The 18,606-nt window shown below is 43.6% G+C and overlaps 1 protein-coding gene across 1 annotated transcript in view; it reads left to right on the top strand.

Annotated features, from left to right (window-relative positions):
- Positions 1-18,606, top strand: part of LOC132818165 (pleckstrin homology domain-containing family G member 3-like) — a 192,761-nt gene that overhangs the window by 41,504 nt on the left and 132,651 nt on the right. Inside the window, exons 2-3 of the mRNA XM_060828944.1 lie at positions 10,057-10,143; positions 11,154-11,229. Of these exons, the coding sequence (XP_060684927.1) occupies positions 11,181-11,229 (49 nt within the window). The 5' untranslated portion in view covers positions 10,057-10,143; positions 11,154-11,180. The remainder of the gene's footprint in view (positions 1-10,056; positions 10,144-11,153; positions 11,230-18,606) is intronic.

Raw genomic sequence — 18,606 nt, 5'->3', positions numbered from 1 at the left:
GACAGACGACCTGCAGGGATTGGTTAGCACAGAAAATTATTATTGTTTTCTCTTATACTTTAAAATTGATCTTTTAGTGTGTTTTTAAAAAGTAAACTTTTACAAAGTCTCAACTGACACTTTGTTGTAGGTTTGTTGTGAACATTTAGGAACCATGGGGTTGTCACAATTCTGGTCGAACACCCTTCTCAATCTCCTAGTGTTTTTCTTCCATTGTTAAACAGGAAGTTAAATGTTGGTTAGACTGAGTCCAGCCAGATGTTTTTCTAGTCAGAGTTTTATTCCAATTGATGCCCTATACATACCTAGTCAAGTTCTCCTTTGATTAACATATAACCATCAAGTATTTACTAATTTAATTTGGTCAGAAGTCATACGACACCAGGTATAAAATGGATTTCAGATAGACCTATTGGACTATAACCTGGTGTCCTCTGACTTCTGACCATGTCCACCTCAGTTCAACGCTGACACCTCCACATCATAGTTTAATTTGGGCTTGGATATTCCTCCCTCTCCCTCTCCCTCTCCCTCTCCCTCTCCCTCTCTCGCTTTCTCTCCCTCTCCCTCTCCCTCTCTCGCTTTCTCTCCCTCTCTTGCTTTCTCTTCTCCTCTCTGTCTCTCCGCAGCAGGTAGCCAAAACATTTCAATCTCTCCTTGGTGTTCCTACAATCTTCATTAATTCCCTCCGGTATCTAGTTCCTGCTTTTGCCTGTTCTCAGTGGTTCATCTCAGCACCCATACCTCATTGTTCCCTCTCCTGGATATTGCCCAGGTTTCTGCATTGGATGGCAAGGCTGTACAGCTTGAATATACAATGATTTCTTTAAAAACCTAAATCTGAATATGTATACTCATCAGTGCTAGACCAACAAACCTTATGTCTTTCCTCTCTAGTCTCCTCCCTAAAATTAATTGGAGAAAAATTGTTGTTTCATTAAATGTTTTAAATTAAAGTGTATTTAATTAAATGCTGGTTTATATAGTTCAGCTGTGTGATTGTGTTATTGGTTTCCGATATGGGTTACATCACTTTGAAAAATTGAAAGATTAAGTAACAATAGAAGTAAGATAACTGAATCTAATTTGCAAAGCCAGTTGATTCCATATAATTGACACAGGAAGAGCCCATCAAGCCTATTCCAATATTCATGACACAAACCTAATACCCACTTGTGCTGTGCTTTAATGAGTAACCCCATGATGTGTAGTGCTACGCAAACACAGTCGGTCAGGCAGCATCTGAGGACAGGGAAGTCAATGTTTCGAGAGTGTTGCTGAACAAAGACCTTGGAGTGCACATTCATAGCACCTTGAAAATGGAGTCGCAGGTAGGATAGTGAAGAAGGTGTTTGGTATGCTTTCCTTTATTGGCCAGAGTATTGAGTACAGGAGTTGGGAGGTCATGTTGCGGCTGTGTAGGACATTGGTTTGGCCACTATTGGAATATTGCATACAATTCTGGTCTCCTTCCTATCGGAAAGATGTTGTGAAACTTGAAAGGGTTCAAAAGGGATTTTCAAGGATGTTGCCAGGGTTGGAGAATTTGAGCTATAGGGAGGGGCTGAACAGGCTGGGGCTGTTTTCCCTGGAGCGTCAGAGGCTGAGGGGTGACCTTATAGAGGTTTACAAAATTATGAGGGGCATGGATAGGGTAAATAGGCAAAGTCTTTTCCCTGGGGTCAGGATGTCCAGACTAGAGGGCATAGGTTTAGGGTGAGAGGGGAAAGATATAAAAGAGAGACCTAAGGGGCAACTTTTTCACGCAGAGGATGGTACTTGTATGGAATGAGCTGCCAGAGGAAGTGGTGGAGGCTGGTACAATTGTAACATTTAAGAGGCATTTGGATGGGTCTATGAATAGGAAGGGTTTGGAGGGATATGGGCCAAGTGCTGGCAGGTGGGATTAGATTAGGTTGGGATATTTGGTCGGGATGGACAGGTTGGACCGAAGGGTCTGTTTCCATGCTGTACATCTCTATGACACTATAAGCCCTTCATCAGGAATGATGAAGAGCTCCTTCTCGAAATGTCGACTCTCCTGCTCCTTGGATGCTGCCTGACCATCTGTGCTTTTCCAGCACCACACTTTTCGACTCTGGTCTCCAGCATCCGTAGATCTCATTTTCTCCTGAGTAGCTGTGATGTGGAGATGCCGGTGTTGGACTGAGGTGGATAAAGTTAAAAATCACACAGTGCCAGGTTATAGTCTAACAAGTTTATTTGGAAGTATGAGCTTTCAGAGCACTGGTTTATATATAGAATAATGGATACTCAGGAGTGCATCACAGACTGGAATCTAGTTGAGGGGTTCTCATGATTTATACAGTGTAATGAATACCAGGAGTGAGTTACAGACTGGAATCTAATGGAGGAGTTCAGATTGTTCCTTAGCATGGGGAGTTGGTACCCAGCAGTGAGTCGATGTCTTTTAATTGGGGTGATATAGTTTCATTGTGGGTGTTAGTTGTCTGTAACATCAAGGCTAAACTGTCATTTTGGAGAAGAGGCTGCAGGAAGTCTTTGTGAGACACTACAAGTAGCATTTGGGAGAATGCATGGAATTCTGTCTTTAAGGATGGGTTAGGACAAGAACTGGAGACCATCACTGACCTGAGAGGATATCTGCTGCCATTACCTAAAGATCCAGGGCAGTTGTTTCTCTTATTTGAGCTTACAATGTCCGGTACTTATCTCAGTGATGTTATCGATGGCGTGGTTTTCCCATGCATTGCGTTATTTTGTTTCCTGTCTGTTCTGAATCTATTTTAGAAGAGCTTGCATTTATGTAGCACCTTTCACAACCTCAGAAGGTCCAAAAGTGATTTGCAGGTACTTGTTTGAAGCCTTTGAGCTAGAAGATTTAACTCTGAGATCTGAGTATCAAATCCAGGCTGGAGATTGTGTTGTAGTAAAGAAGTGCTGCATTGTTGGCAGTACTATCTTTCAGACAAAGCTTGGTCTGCCCCCTTGGGTTAGTGTGAAGAATACAATGGAGCTTTCTAACTGTCTGAGCCAATCATCATCCTATTCTACTGAGCACATGAACTGATTATTAAATACAGTGCTGTTTTTGGGATCATGCTGCGCACACATTGGATGCGCATTCCCACGTTACACCAGGTGGCTACATTCAAAGGTATTTCACTTCAGGGCATCCTGAGGTGAGAACAGGATAGATGTAAACACAAGTTCATTCTTTCTCTCAGCGAATGTTTACTTTGAGGATTCAGAGCTGCCCAGTAAATGGAAAAGTTGTGTAATCAGAGCCTCAGCAAGTAAACAGGCCATTGACTCGGGGTCAGTCCCTTCCCACAGGAACCAGCTCTGGGCACTCCACCAGACACAGCTTCCGACACCACGTGTATCCCAACCTAGAATGGGACTCTCTGTACTCCAAACTAGGAGAAAACAGCTGGATTCCAATAGTCGCTACAAATAGCTACATATCTCTTCCCAACCCCTCTAATCTCCTCCAGCCTACAATCCTCAGTGTTCTCAGAATTCCTCCAATTCTGGTCTCTAGTACCTGCCCCATTAACTTCACTCCACTGTCAGTGGAACTACCTCTCCTCCGTCTCCTCGCTCCCCTTGCCCCTTCGCTCCCTTCCCCATCACTTTTCCTTTGAGGCACTTGAGAAAACATCTTGATTCACCTGTCCTAATACCTCTTTGTCCGTCACAGTGTCAAATTTTGGGATTCTTTATTATAGAAATGTCACCATTCCACATCCAGTTATTTTGCATTATACTCTGGGCATTCAAACCCAACCTGAGATGATGCTTGTAAGTTAGCTGATCAACTACAGCTCTGATAGACTCGCTGACTGACTACAGCCAGCTGTCATTCCACCTGCACCCTGTTACTGACTCTTTGCTTGTCTCCTGACGTTAATCCAGCTCCCTCACACTGTCACTCAGTAACCCCTCTTCCCCAGCACCCTGTGTTACTGACTGTATCCCTCCTGATGTTAATCCAGCTCCCTCACACTGTCGCTCAGTAACCCTTCTTTCCCGCTGCGCCCCCCCCCCCCAAAAAAAAATACCTCATGTTACTGATTGTAACTCTCCTGATGTTAATCTGACACTGGTAATTGCTGAAAATGTGTTGCTGGTTAAAGCACAGCAGGTCAGGCAGCATCCAAGGAATAGGAAATTCGACGTTTCGGGCATAAGCCCTCCATCCTGATGAAGGGCTTATGCCCGAAACGTCGAATTTCCTATTCCTTGGATGCTGCCTGACCTGCTGTGTTTTAACCAGCAACACATTTTCAGCTGTGATCTCCAGCATCTGCAGACCTCATTTTTTACCCTGACACTGGTAATTGTAGAGTTCCTGTTTAAGGTGTCCAGCTAACGCCTGACTGTGACCTGTATGATACATCTGCCCCCTGCTGGATTTATTGCTGTAATGTGATATACTTCAGTTTATAATTAATGCAAGAATTGCATTAAGTCAGTTAATCAGCAGCTGAATAGGAAAGGTCACTATTGATGTTTTTGTCAGACTTTCAATCATGATCATGAGCATGTGGATTCTTTGTGAGTTGTGGAAAACGTAATGAACAGTGAAGGAAATCCTTTGAAAGAATCTTGGAGATTCGAGTTGCAGAAACCTTCTTATCTTAGCCCGTAAGCTGCAGAAAAAGATTCAGGGCAAAGGAGGGTATTTGGTGTCTGGGTAAAGTTGCATGACTGTGAGCTTAAAAGAAAATTGGGGATGATAAAACCGAAGTGTACAGTGCTGCTGTACCTGACTTGGACCATCCGAAAACAAATCCAACATTTCAACTAGATTACATTTCCTACAGTGTGGAAACAGGCTCTTTGGCCCAAACCAACTTGCTGAAGAGTAACTCACCCAGACCCATATTCCTCTGACTAATGCACCTAACACTAAAGGCAATTTAACATGGCCAATTCACCTGGACTGTGGGAGGAAACCCACACAGACAGTCGCCCAAAGCTGGAAGTAAACCTGGGACCCTGGTGCTGTGAGGCAGTAGTGCTAGCCACTGTGCCATCGTGCTGTCCTATTGACACTTTGATGACCACAGTACATAGCAAAGTATTTTAAAGTAATAAGTGCTCCTGAGCTGCGTTCACTGTGTTAATGTAAGAATAAGATCCCACTGTGAGCACTGTAATAATGAATGGCTAGGATCTGTTTCTTCACGTAAGTTTTTCTCAGGGACCAATATTACCCCAGGCAGTGGGTGTGGGTGGGATGGGGGAGGGTGGGGGGAATAATTTCCTGCTCCACTCCACAAGGGGCTGTTGCTAGGTTGTTTTGAGGAAATATCAGTCAGAAATGGGCTTGTTTTCACTGACGTTCAGAAGAACAAGGAATGATTTGATTGACATTTTTGAGACCCAGAGAACTGTTAAGAAAGCAGAGATGGAAGGGATGAAAGGAAGTCGAGGGGTTTTAAATCATTGGAGGTTTCCCTTTTTGACTGGAAATGAGGGGAACTTTCTGTGCCCCCTCAGAATATGTGACTTTGAACTTCTGTCTCGGGAGGGTATAGAGGCAGGATTATTGAATTTATCAGAAGTAGAATTACACAGACCATTGTGAGGCTATGGGAATCAGCATAGAAACAGGTGCCTTCGATTCCCCCTTGAAGGATAAAGCAGATTTGAGGAGACAAGTGGCCAATTCCTGTTCCTAATTGGTGTATTTATTTGCTTACCCTCACCTGGGGTGCTCATTTTTAAGACTTCTGTCACAGCAGCATTGCCTCCGAACAGCACAAGAATGCCAGACTTCATTACTTATTACTAACCTACTGGGGTTTGGAAAGTTACGTCTGTTCCCATCTTCCTTTACATGAAAACTGCCTACCCAGGCTCTTGGAAGTCACAACCTCACTTTGCCCTAACCCACCAGGTTGCAGAGTGTCACATACCCTGTCAGCACTCTGTCTGGGAGCCGTAGTCTGTCTTATCTGTTAATTAAGAGACCCACTGGCATACTCCACCAGGATGGCATGGTGGCACAGTGGTTAGCACTGCTGCCTCACAGCGCCAGAGACCCGAGTTCATTTCCCGCCTCAGGCAACTGAATGTGTGGAGTTTGCACATTCTCCCCGTGTCTGAGTGGGTTTCCTCCCACAGACCAAAAATGTGCAAGTTAGGTGAATTGGCCATTCTAAATTGCCCGTAGTGTTAGGTGAAGGGGTAAAAATAGGGGAATGGTCTGGGTGGGTTTGCTCTTCAGAGTGTCTTTGTGGAACAGTTGGGCCGAAGGGCCTGTTTCCACACTGTAAGTGATCTGATCTAAAATAGTCATGGAATCACGTGGGTATGGCTTTAATCTTTGACCCACTAACTCCCCACCTCCAGCATCATGTTGTGAGCTGAAGAACTAAGAGAAAGCTGGACTGGGGGATCCAGGCTAGCTGTCCCAGTGCAATACTGCATCATCAGAGGACACGGTCACATCTTAGCACTAAATAGCGAGCAAGGCAGGGACATTCTCTCTGATATCAACAATACTATCCTGACAAATAGCACCACTTAAATGTGTTATTTTGTCATTACCATATTGCTTTTAATGAGAGTTCCTGAACACATTTAGCCTGCTATATAGGACTCACAAAGCTGACTTTAGTCCCTTCAGGGACAATGCATTACTGATTGATAAAATGTTTTTGTTTTGTATTCGGAAGCAGAATGCTACCCTGTCCTAACCTTTCTGAACAGCCACCCCATCCAGTAAACAGACAATGGGCTTTTCCCCTCTCCGAACACTCTTCAAGGACTGATTCAGAGCTCTGATTTTGGTGAGGGAAAGTGGCAAGTTAAACCCTGGCTCAGTAAAACCAAATTCAGATCAGTAACCTCCAGTAAGAATGATTTGACTGTGTCCTGTTTGCTCTGAAAGTTTTTCTAAACAGTCAGACACAGGATCAAAGATATGTTCCTAACTACGCTGAAAGTATCAATCAAAGAATTTGCTGGGAGATTTTAGCTATTTCAAGTAAAATAAAAATTTTGGACTTCATGATCTGTAAACATTAAAAAAGAGCCAATTGGGGCAACATATCCAGGGCTAACTGCAAGAGAAGGAGAATGGATAGCACTTTCACAATGCATCATCGGCATACTGTATCAACTGGCTGTAATATAAATACAGGCAAGTGTGTAGCAATCCAAACTCTTGTTAAAATCCCTCCCAGTGTCTCTAACCTCGCTTTGGCCTGGCTACCCTCCAGTATATCTGCACCTTTTGTGAATCTCCCACTTCCTTCACCACATTTGCACCCACGTTGGCCTTTGGCATGGGTTTAAACAAGCAGGGTGTAGGAACTTGAGGGGTTACCCAAATTGGTAGGAAGTAAAGTTAGTCACTGGAAGTCAAAAAGATGTTCAGAAGACCAGAATACAGGAAAAACAAAGGCAAGAGAAACCAAGATAGGCATCACTTGTGCCTTGGAAGTGAATTTTAGTTGAAAAAGCAAAGTTAAGGGCATTCTGTCTGAAAGCATTTGCAGTCATGGGCAGCACGATGGCACAGTGGTTACCACTGCTGCCTCACAGTGCCAGGGACCTGGGTTCAATTCCCGCCTCAGGCGAGACTCTGTGTGGAGTTTGCATATTCTCCCCATGTCTGTGTGGGTTTCCTCCAGGTACTCCGGTTTCCTCCCACAATCCAAAAAATGTGCAGGTCTGGTGAATGTAAGTAATCTAAAGGCACAAAGAGATACACAGGGGCATGATCTAATTGCCATTCCAGAAACATTGCTGCATAGTGACTGGGAACTGAATCTTCAAGGATTTTCAGCATTTGGAAAGGGCAGGCTAGAAGGGAAAGGAGATGGAGTTGCATCAATAATATAGGGTGGGGTGAGCACATTACTAAGGGAAGATCTCCGCTCAAGAGTGTGGAGACTGTTTGGGTGGAACTAAGAAGCAGCAAGGAATTACAGATGATGGTTATTTATAGGTCATGAAATAGCAGTGGTACATGGTATTAATCAAGAGATGAAACAAGCATGTAACATGTGCAACACAGTTATCATGGGTGACTTCAATCTACATATAGACTACTTAAACCAAATGAACACTAAATATGTGGAGGATAAGATTCAAGAGTGTGCTAGGGATGGTTTCCTAGAGCAGTATACTGGCGCACAATCTAGAGGACATGGTGTTTTAAATCTAATACTATGTGATACAAAAGAGCTAATTAACAATCTGGTGACTGAAAAATCTTTAGGAATGAGTGCCCACAATATAGTCATGTTTTACGTTGTGTTTGAAAGTGAGATAGTTCAATCTGAAACAATGGTGTTGAGGAAATTATGAAGGCACAAAATTCAAACTGGCTGAGATAGATTGGGGCAATATGTGAAAAGATCTGACTAAATAGGCAATGGATAGTCTTTAAAGAACTATTCCACGCCTCATAATAACTACACATCCCTGCAAGGTACAAAAACATTTTTAAAAGTCAATTGCAGCTAATGGACGATGTTCAGAATTAAATAAGAATTTTAAAAAAAGGACCAATTAAGTTGTCAGAATGTACAGTAAATCTGAAGATTAGGAAGTTTATAAAAGATGGCAAAGGAGGATAAAGAAACTAATCAATAAAGGGATAATAGAATGTGCATGTACTCTAGCAACAAATATGAAAACCAATTGTAAAGGCTTCCATAGGTATGTAAAAGGGATTGTTCAGCTAAAACAAATGTAGTTTAGTTACAGGCAGATTCAGGAGAATATATTGTGGGTAATAGAGAAAAGGCAGAGAAGCTAAATGATTACTTTGCATCTGTTTTTCATTGAGGTATATACAAAAGAAATTCCCAGAATGAGAGAATCATGTGGCTAGGGAGAATGAGGAGTTGAAGGAAATTAGCATTTGTATTGTGCTGAAAGTTAAAGGGGTTGAAAGTTAATAAATCCCCAGGACCTAATAGTCCACAACCCAGAGTATTTCATGATGTGGACATTTGAGAAAGCATTGGTGTTTGTCCTCCAAAATTCAATACTTTCTGGAATGATTCCTGTGGGTTGGAAGGTAATAAGTGTCACCCTACTATTTAAGAAGAGAGTTGGAAGGTAAATGGGAGCTACAGACCTGTTTGCCTTACATCAGTAATAGGCCAAAGATGTGCGGGTCAGGTGAATTGGCCATGCTAAATTGCCCGTAGAGTTAGGTAAGGGGTAAATGTAGGGGTATGGGTGGGTTGCGCTTCGGCGGGTCGGTGTGGACTTGTTGGGCCGAAGGGCCTGTTTCCACACTAAGTAATCTAATCTAAAAAAAAATTAGATAATGATCTGATTGGACTTAAACACTAAAGACTTGCAAATGAGAAATTGTTGGGGTGTTACTAGACATTGTTATTAACAGAATTGATAAAGGAGATGATGGATATAGTATACTTAGACTTTTAGAAGGCTTTGATAATGTCTCCACAAAAGACTGAGAAGAATTAAAGCACATAGGAGGTGCATGGCTTAATGATTAGTTGAGAAACAAAAAACTGAGTAGGAATAAGTGGGTGATTCTCATGTTGATAAGTTGTGACCAGTGGGGTACTGCAAGGATTTGAACATCTGTTCCCAGCTGTTCAAAATGTACACCAATGATTTGGATTTCCAAAGTTTTGAACGTTATGAAGCTAATTAGGAATTTGTGCTGTAAGGAAGATTCAAAATGATTTGGCTTAGTGAATGATCAAGAACATGATAGATGGAATGTAATTTAGAAAACTGAGTTTATCCACTTTGGGAGGAGGAACAGATGTATAGAGTATTTCTGAAATGGAAAGAGATTAGAAAGTGGAAATATACAAGGGACCTGGTGTCTTTGTTGATAGATTACTGAGGGCTAATCATCCTACACTAAAGATTAACATTCCTTTAGTCTTCCTGAGAGCTTACCGCACCTAATGCAGTAAGCTCTGGGAAGACAAATGGAATGTTAGTCTTTATTGTAGGACAATTTGAGTACAGGAATATTGAAGTCTTACTTCAGTTGTAGAGGTGTTTGTTTAAACCACATCTCATGCACTGTGTGTACTTTTGTTCTTCTTTTTAATCAAGAAAAATATTATCGTGGATAGAGTGCAACAAAGTTCACCAGATTAGATCCTGGGATGTCGTGATTATCCTAAGAAGGAAGTGGTGGATGTGAGTACAGTTACAATGTTCCAACATTTACAAGATATTTGCATAAGTACACAAATAAGAAATGTTTGGAGAGATATGAGCCAAGTGCAGAGGCAGGTGAGACTAGTTTAGGGTTATAGTAGGCCTAGACTGGTTGAGTTGAAAGGTCTGTTGGCATGCTGTATGACTATAAATCTATGACTCTACTGTGGCAGTGCTGAATTATTGGAGAAGCAATGGTTTGGATGAGATGTCAAACTAAGGCCCATCTAGATTCACGGGTGGATTTAAAAATTCTCACAGCACAGAAGAGAGTCAGTCTTCATGTTTTGGAAATGATAATCGGGTCCATGATTTCCTCATTATCCCATAGTTTTATTCTATTGGGGAATTGCTTAAATTAGTTGCTGCGTTTCCTATAGTGCAACTGTGTGCACGCTTTGAAAGTAGTTCCTTGGCTATAAAATATTTTGGGATGTCCAAAGATGATGAAAGATGCTATACAAATACAAACCTGCCTTTCCTATGGTTTGAGTGACTTTAGATCCAAACATCCAGGTGTTGTTGATACGTGGAATAGCAGTTCCTTAGTCAGCTGATTGAATTCATAGAATCCCTACTGTCTGGAAACCGACTCTCTGAAGAGTATCCCACCCAGACCCATTCCCCTACCCTATTATTTTACATTTCCCCTCACTAATGTCCCGAGCATACATATCCCTGAACACTATGGACAATATAACATGGCCAATTCATTTAACCTGCATATCTTTGGACTGTGGGAGGAAACCGGAGCACCCTGAGGAAACCTGTGCAGACACATGGAGAACATGCAAATTCCACACAGACAATTGCCTGAGGCTGGAATTGAACACTGGTTCCTGGCACTGTGAGGCAGCAGTGCTAACCACTGAGCCGTCGCGCCACCCTGCAGTTGAATACAATGGGATGGTACAAATATATTCGTTATGAGGTCAGTTGCCTTAAGTCCTTCAAGGAGTCACCCTAAAATCTGTCTCTTGTTTCCATAGCGAGGTCTCAGTTAACTCCACGCTGGCATGCTTGAGGGTTCTCCTGATTCTGCGAAGGAGGCTCCCACTGTGGAAGGTCAGTTCTTGCCTTTTTGTTAATTTTACTGTTATGTAGAATGACCGAATTAACAGCAGAGGAATGCACCATTCAGCCTGATGGGTCTGTGAATGTGTCTGTACTCCATACAGGCCTCCTCCCACTTTACGTCACCATAACCCATCAGCATATCATTGATATAGTAGTAGAGTGGTTATGTAATCCAGAAGCCTAGAGGCATGTGTGTTCAAATCCCACCATGGCCTGTGGGAATTTAAATCTAATTAATTGAATAATCTGAAATTAAAATCTAGCATCGCTAATAGTGAAACTGCTGTATTTTTCCTTTAAAAGAATGTTTCCCTGGTTAAGGAAACCTGCTTTTCTGACCTTACATGAGATTCCCAATCTACAGCAATGTGAATAACTGCAATGCCCTCGCCCATTTGCATCCAACCATTTCACAGGAGCACAGCAAGAATAAATCCAAACCAAATACACTAATGTGACAAGAGCCAGTCAGTCCAGGTGAATGCTGCAGAGTCTTTCATATTGTAATGTTTGAGGGCCTGTACCAAACTTGAGAGAGCCATCCCATAGGCTATATGTTAATGGAAACAAATTTTCAGTTCACAGCAATAGTAGGTTTTGTATTCCTCTTGGGGATAAGCCGACTGAACGTGGATGCTCTCAACATCCACCGAATGGAAATGACCAGCACCCAAATCGGGAAACTGCTCTATGCCGAATACATAACCTGGCTGGTGCAGGCATCGGGAAAGCTAGCGGAATGTTATGATTTGCAAAGAGGAAATTGAGTACGGAAGTTGTGTTTCAGTTACGTGGGGCCACATCTCGATTACTGTGCACGGCATTGCTCTCCTTACTTAACGAAGGATTTACATGTGTAGGTGGCAGTCCAGAGCAAATATATCCGACTAAAACCTGAAATGGACTGGTTGGTTCCTGAGGAAATGTTGGACGGCCTAGGGTTGTATCTGTTGGAGGTTAGAAGTGCAAGAGGTGATTTAATTGAACCACATAAAATCCTGAGGGTCATGACAGGGTGGATGTGGGGAAGATGTTTCCACAGAAGAGAGAAACTAGAACTCAAAGCCATTGTTTAAAACTTAGGGGTTGGCCATTTAAAACACAGATATTGTTTCTCAGAAGGTCTCTTCCTGAAAGGGCAATGAAGTCCAAGGCTTTGAATATTTACAAAGGAGAGCTAGAAAGATTCTTAGGGTGCAAGAAGGGGGAATGGGTGAAAAGTTATCAGGAGTAGTCAGGAATGTGGGTTTGAGGTTACAAACAGATCAGCCATAATTTTGTTGAATAGCATAACAGTCTCTAGGGGCTGAATGGCCTACTCCTAATCTGTATATCATATTATTGCTGAGGGAAGTGAGTGGGACACTCCCCGTGTATCTGAATAAATGGATTGCTGCTCCCAGACTTGCTCCACCTGGAGAATTCAGTTGTACTTGTCTTCCTGCTGGAAAAGAGCTGAATGTTTCCTCCTGTGGGCAGTGATTTCCCCGTGGCAATATTCATTCCAGGGTGGCACACAGGACAGGAGTCTCACTGGTCAGCCTCCTGTCACTGTCGTCAGAAACTCCCAGGAGGAGAACAGACACAATGCTTCACACTGCAACAGTGACCCAGTCAATCCTGCTGTAGGACACTGCCTTGCCTCAGGCCCCAGACCTGTAGCGAAATGTGTCCAAGAGGACGGTCTCAGGGAGGTTTAAACTCCCTCCAAAGGGAGATATATAAAGCAAGATTCAGCCAACAACAGGTAGCTGATTGGTTTGAGGTGTGGTGACCAATTAGTGATGCCAAAAGCTGGCAGCCTGCCAACAACTATGTAATTGGCTCCCAGGTAGCTTCACAGCTTGTGGGGGGTGAGCGATATTGCCGGAAGCCTTTGGACCTCTGAAAGACAAAGTGTCTGTATCTCTGCGTCAAAAAATGCCTGAAGAAAGCCAGCTATCTCCTCTCACCTATTGCTGTAAACTATTGCTTTTGACCAATAAAGTCAAAGATTTTATAATTTGTGAATGAGTCACTCTGAGTCTCCTGAAGGAAGTGACAAGTACCTAGATAAGAGAAATTAAAGCACAAGATGTCCCAACAAGCAGAAGGATCCTCTCAGCAACTGTTGTGGACAAGGGTCATTGAACGGCCTTCCCAATTTTTCTGCTGCCAAAACACCAATTTTTTTTTTGCCTGCATATGTGCATACATCTTTACATGCATGTAGGGGGGACGATTATACAGGTGTTAAATTTCTAATCACTTGAGTTATATGTTGACAGTTTACAGTTGTTTACTGATTGCTAGAAGCTATTTATTTATAGTAAATATTAACTCTTACTAAGTGCAGCAATCTGAGTTGTGCTTTCTGTTAACCTGGATCGAAAAAACAGGCTTGTTTACTTTGATGCTGTCTTTAACTTTTGTGATGACTCTGGGGTTAGTGAGGTTCAAATTCTGGTACGCTACCCCAGTGAGATCTGAGAGATTGCTTGAAAATGTACAGGTGAGAAACTGCCTTGATTAAGAATGACCAAGAAAAGGTCTCTGGTATGAACTTTCTTCATTGTTGCTCAGGGCTGTGTGAAGCCTAGCAATCCAGCCAGCAGGAGGCTGAGAAATCAGGCTTTTACCAACCATGCCCACTTTCCATAAATGGCTTAAAATTGGATCTCGCATATGCGCACACACACTTCTACACATACGTGCATGCACACATCTATTTATATACACACACACACACACACCAGGATTGTATACCTCAATCTCAAGGTGGAAAGCAGGGCTGGTGGGAGTTGTGTATTCTTTGTGAGTGTAAAGCAGTGTCACACTAGACAAACAGTGGTTGGGTGCAAAACTGATTCGGCTGGAGCTTAGATTAGATTACTTACAGTGTGGAAACAGGCCCTTCGGCCCAACAAGTCCACACGACCCACTGAAGCGCGCCCATGTTTCCCCTATGTTTACTCCTGCACCTAACACTACAGGCAATTTAGCATGGCCAATTCACCTGACCCGCACATTTTTGGATTGTGGGAGGAAATCAGAGCACCCGGAGGAAACCCACACAGACATGGGGAGAATGTGCAAACTCCACACAGTCAGTCGCCTAAGGCGGGAATTGAACCCGGGTCTCTGGCGCTCTGAGGCAGCAGTGCTAACCACTGTGCCACCCATGGTTTTCCATCTGAAACTCACTGCACGTGACTGCAGACATCCTGCCCTGTTTAGACTCCATGACCCTTTGATCCAGTTTGTCCATCCCGATCAGATATCCTCAATTAACCTAGTCCCATTTGTCAGCATGTGGTCCATATCCCTCTTAAACCCTTCCTATTCAAGCACACATCCATATGCCTTTTAAATGTTGTAATTGTATCAGCCTCCACCATCTCCTCTGGCAGCTCATTCCCTATGTCTCCTACCCTCTTCATGAAAAGCTTGCCACTCAAGTTCCTTTTAAATCTTTCCCCTTCCACCTTAAGCCTATGCCCTTTAGTTCAGGACTCCCCTACCCTAGGAAAAAGACCTTAGCTATTCACCTTATCCATTTCCTTCATGATTTTATAAACTTCTATAAGGTCACCCCTCAGCCTCTGATGCTCCAGGGAAAACAGCCCCAGCCTGTTCAGCCTCTCCCTGTAGCTCAAACCCTCCAACCCTGGCAACATCCTTGTAAAGCTTTTCTGAAGCCTTTCAAGTTTCACAACATCCTTCCTTTCTTCCCCACAGGAGGTATCCTTATAGTGAGACATGTGAATGAGTTATGGCTGCAATCTGGCCTAAGAGTTTTGATTTATTTTTAAAATTAGATTCTCTACGGCATGGAAACAGGCCCTTCGGCCCAACAAGTCCACACCGACCCTCCGAAGAGTAACCCACCCATACCCCTATAACTAATGCACTTAAGATTGTGTGGGCAATTTAGCATAGCCAATTCACCTGACCTGCACATTTTTGGATTGTAGGAGGAAACCGGAGAATCCGAAAGAAACCCACGCAGACACAGGGAGAAGGTGCAAACTCCACAGGCATTTGCCAGAGGTGGGAATTGAACCCAAGTCCCTAGTGCTGTGAGGCGGCAGTGCTAACCACTGAGCCACTGTGTCATCCATTGCTTTTCAGTCCCACCTCAGGCATTGACCCAGTTGGTGCCCATCTGCTGCTCACTGATATTACCAATTCCTTTATGAGGAAAGGAGTTTCCTGACTAGGGTCATGGAGTCATTAAGCATGGAAACAGACCTTTTGGCCCAAATCATCCAGTTTTCCCAAATTAAATTGGTCCCATTTGCATGTTTGTTCCATATTCCTCCAAACTTTTCCTGTTCACATACCTGTCCAAATGTCTTGGGTATTGAATAGTGATGCCAAGTCATTGTGTGCCACACTTGCCCTCGGTTGATGTCTTTCCCCTTCCTCTGCCCAGCAAGTAACCCAAGGAGAGTGCCGTCATCCGTGGCCCTAGTTGATGCGCTTTGCTCCCTTTTTAAAGTGCCCTTCAGAGTCACTGAGGAAGCTGCTATCGAGAGTCTGAAGGGATGTCTCTCACCACCAGCTGGCATTGTCGATAAAGACTAACTTCTCCGAAAATGGAATCCTGGGAATCCCTTACTCCTAAGACAAGCTAGGGATATTATAATTTAAATTGAAAAATGAACAGTTAACTCACAGAAGCCCCTTTGGACAAGATTCAGGAGGATGCGTATGCCTACAGTGTGGAAAACTCTTATTGTTTGCAATCACATGATGCTGTTCGAGGGACCTTGCTGTGCATAAGTTGGCTGTTGTTTCAGCATGACAGCAGTGACTATACAGTTCAAATGGACTTGAGTGGCTGGAAATCATTTCCGATCACCCTGAGATAATTGAAGTTCCTGTGACGAATGCAAGTCTTTCTTGGATATTCTATGAATAAGAGGCAAGAGGAAAATAGAGATCTGCATTGATATGTTTGTTCAGGAGTCCCAGAGTGATTTATAGGGGAACGCCACCACCTGAAAGTTGTCTTCCAAGCCGCACAACACACTGACTTTGAAATATATCGCCATTCCTTCGCTGTCACTGGATCTAACAGCACTGTTTGTCACCTACAGTGCATGGATTGCAGCAAGTCAAGAAGGCAGCTCAACATTACTTTCTCGAGGGTAACTAGGGATGTGCGATAAAGTCATTGTCACAAAATAACAAACGTAACAATCCATTTGCAGACAGCACGCCTTTACAAATGACCAGGTCCTTTGTTTGGCTGGAAGCAAAAGCAGAAATTACCAGAAAAATTTCAGCAGGTCTGGCATTATCTGTGGAGAGAGAGCAGCAGTTCAGAAGAAGGGTCACTGGATTCGAAATGCTAACTCTGCTTTTCTTCACAGACCTGCTGAGTTTCTCCAGCCATTTCTGTTCTTGTTTCTGATTTCCAGCATGTGTGCAGTTCTTGGGTTTATATTAATCTGTTTGATTGTGTTGATTTAAGAGACCAGTGTCGACCAGGATACTGGGGCTAATTCCTCTAGTGTCTGAAATAGTGCCATCAGATTTTGACCATCCTTCCCCGAGAGGAATGACAGGGACTCTGCTTAATTTCTCAGCTGTCGGACAGCACTTCTGCGCTGCCTCAGAGTTGCACTGAAATGTCAGTCCATTTGTTGCTTTGTTTTGTTGATTTTGAGTCACACCTGAACCCAAAGCCTGCTGATTCAAGTCAAGAGTGTCACTGCTGACTGACTCTGCTGGAAGGACACTTTCCCCATTCAAGGTGCTATGTAAATGTGAGTTGTAAAGCAGCAAAAGTTCAAGTTGATATTAATGCAGGGACTCTGATACAGCAATGACTGATTTGTAAGCTTCACAATGACTGATAATATTCCCTGTTTACCAAAGCACAGGAGGTTTAGGTACTGCGTCTGATCTATGGTAGATTCCATCTCTATGATTCTATCTCAATCATTGAAGGCTTGGCAGACAGAACTGAATGTAGCAAAAACTGACCTCTGCAAATACGTTATATCCACCTAGCAGCTCAGTGGTTAGCACTGCTGCCTCCTGGTGCCAGGGACTTTGACTCGATTCCAGCCTTGATGTCCGTATAGAGTTTGCACATTCTGCCCGTGTCTGTGTGGGTTTCCTCCATGGGCTCCGGATTCCCCTCTCAGTCCAAAAATGAGCAGGTTAGGTGGGTTGGCCATTTTAAATTATCCCATGGTGTTCAGAGATGTGTAGGCTAGATGGATTAGCCATGGGAAATGCAGGGTTACAGGGATGGGGGGGGGGGGGTAGTGGGGGTGGTGTGAACCTAGTCGTAGCCTGAATTGGAGGAGAAAATATTTGGCCTTTTCCCACCTCAGTGATCGAGGAAAATGTAATTAGTGAGAGTACCGCTTGATTGTACAGTGTTAGCTGACGGGAGTTGTACATGGGAGACCTCCCTTGCTTTTCTCCTTGATATGAAGTGCAGTAGGAGTAGGAGTGATTCTGTCAGCAGCGTTGGTACAGGATAGAGAAGAAACAATCGGCTTCGAGGAACCCAAATAATCTAGTTGCCATGGAAACTGAGGAGGAGACACTACAGTTCAGGATAGCTCGTGCCCCGTGGCAACCAAAAAGACATCTTATTGGTCCATTGTAACTGTAGGTTGTGCCAAGGAGGGTTATCAGGCGTGTTAACCCTCTCCCAACCTGAGATTAATCTCCCTTCTTCTCTTCTTTTTGAGTGCAATATGAGGTTAGCAACGTTGGTTTACAGGCTCCATGAACGACCACTGAAGCTACTGTCCAATACCTTCATGGTTCCAGGACCTTTAGCTGTCGATGGACCATATAAATGGGGACTCAGCTCTCCAGCAGACTCGGACTTAATGCAGCAGTCGGTGAGTGGAGTAAATTGGAGCCTGAATGTGAAGGCCGTGCTGTGTTCAGTGAACTAATATGGGGGATGTCAGGCAAATCATAACTTTAGTCTGACCGGCTGCAGTCACCTCTTAAGTGACTGTGCAGTCAGCCTTTGTGTGCTTTCAGGATAGGGGGTGATATGGGCAAACTGACAAACGCTATAGGGGAAACAGGAATACTGAGGATGGAGTACTGCTTATAGATTTAAGTCTGCCTCGCTTGTTGGAATTGTTCACTCCACTTAGTCTCACTTTGCTTCAGAATGGTTTTGCATGTATAATGGGAATCGGTTTAGCTCAGTTGTTTGGATTATCAGTATACAGAGTAGTGTGATGCTAACAGCAGGGGTTCCGGTCCCACCACCGGTTTGAGGTTACCCCAAAGGGCTCTCCTCCTCAACCTCTTCCCTCACCTGAGGTCTGGCGGCCCACAGGTTAAATCACCACCGGTCACTTCTCACTAATGAGGGAACGCGCACACACGCGCACACAC

This window comes from Hemiscyllium ocellatum, chromosome 8 (genome assembly GCF_020745735.1).
Source record: "Hemiscyllium ocellatum isolate sHemOce1 chromosome 8, sHemOce1.pat.X.cur, whole genome shotgun sequence".
Classification (NCBI taxonomy): Eukaryota; Metazoa; Chordata; class Chondrichthyes; order Orectolobiformes; family Hemiscylliidae; genus Hemiscyllium; species Hemiscyllium ocellatum.
Note: the sequence above shows the minus strand (reverse complement) of the source record. Positions and strands in the feature narration are given on the sequence as shown.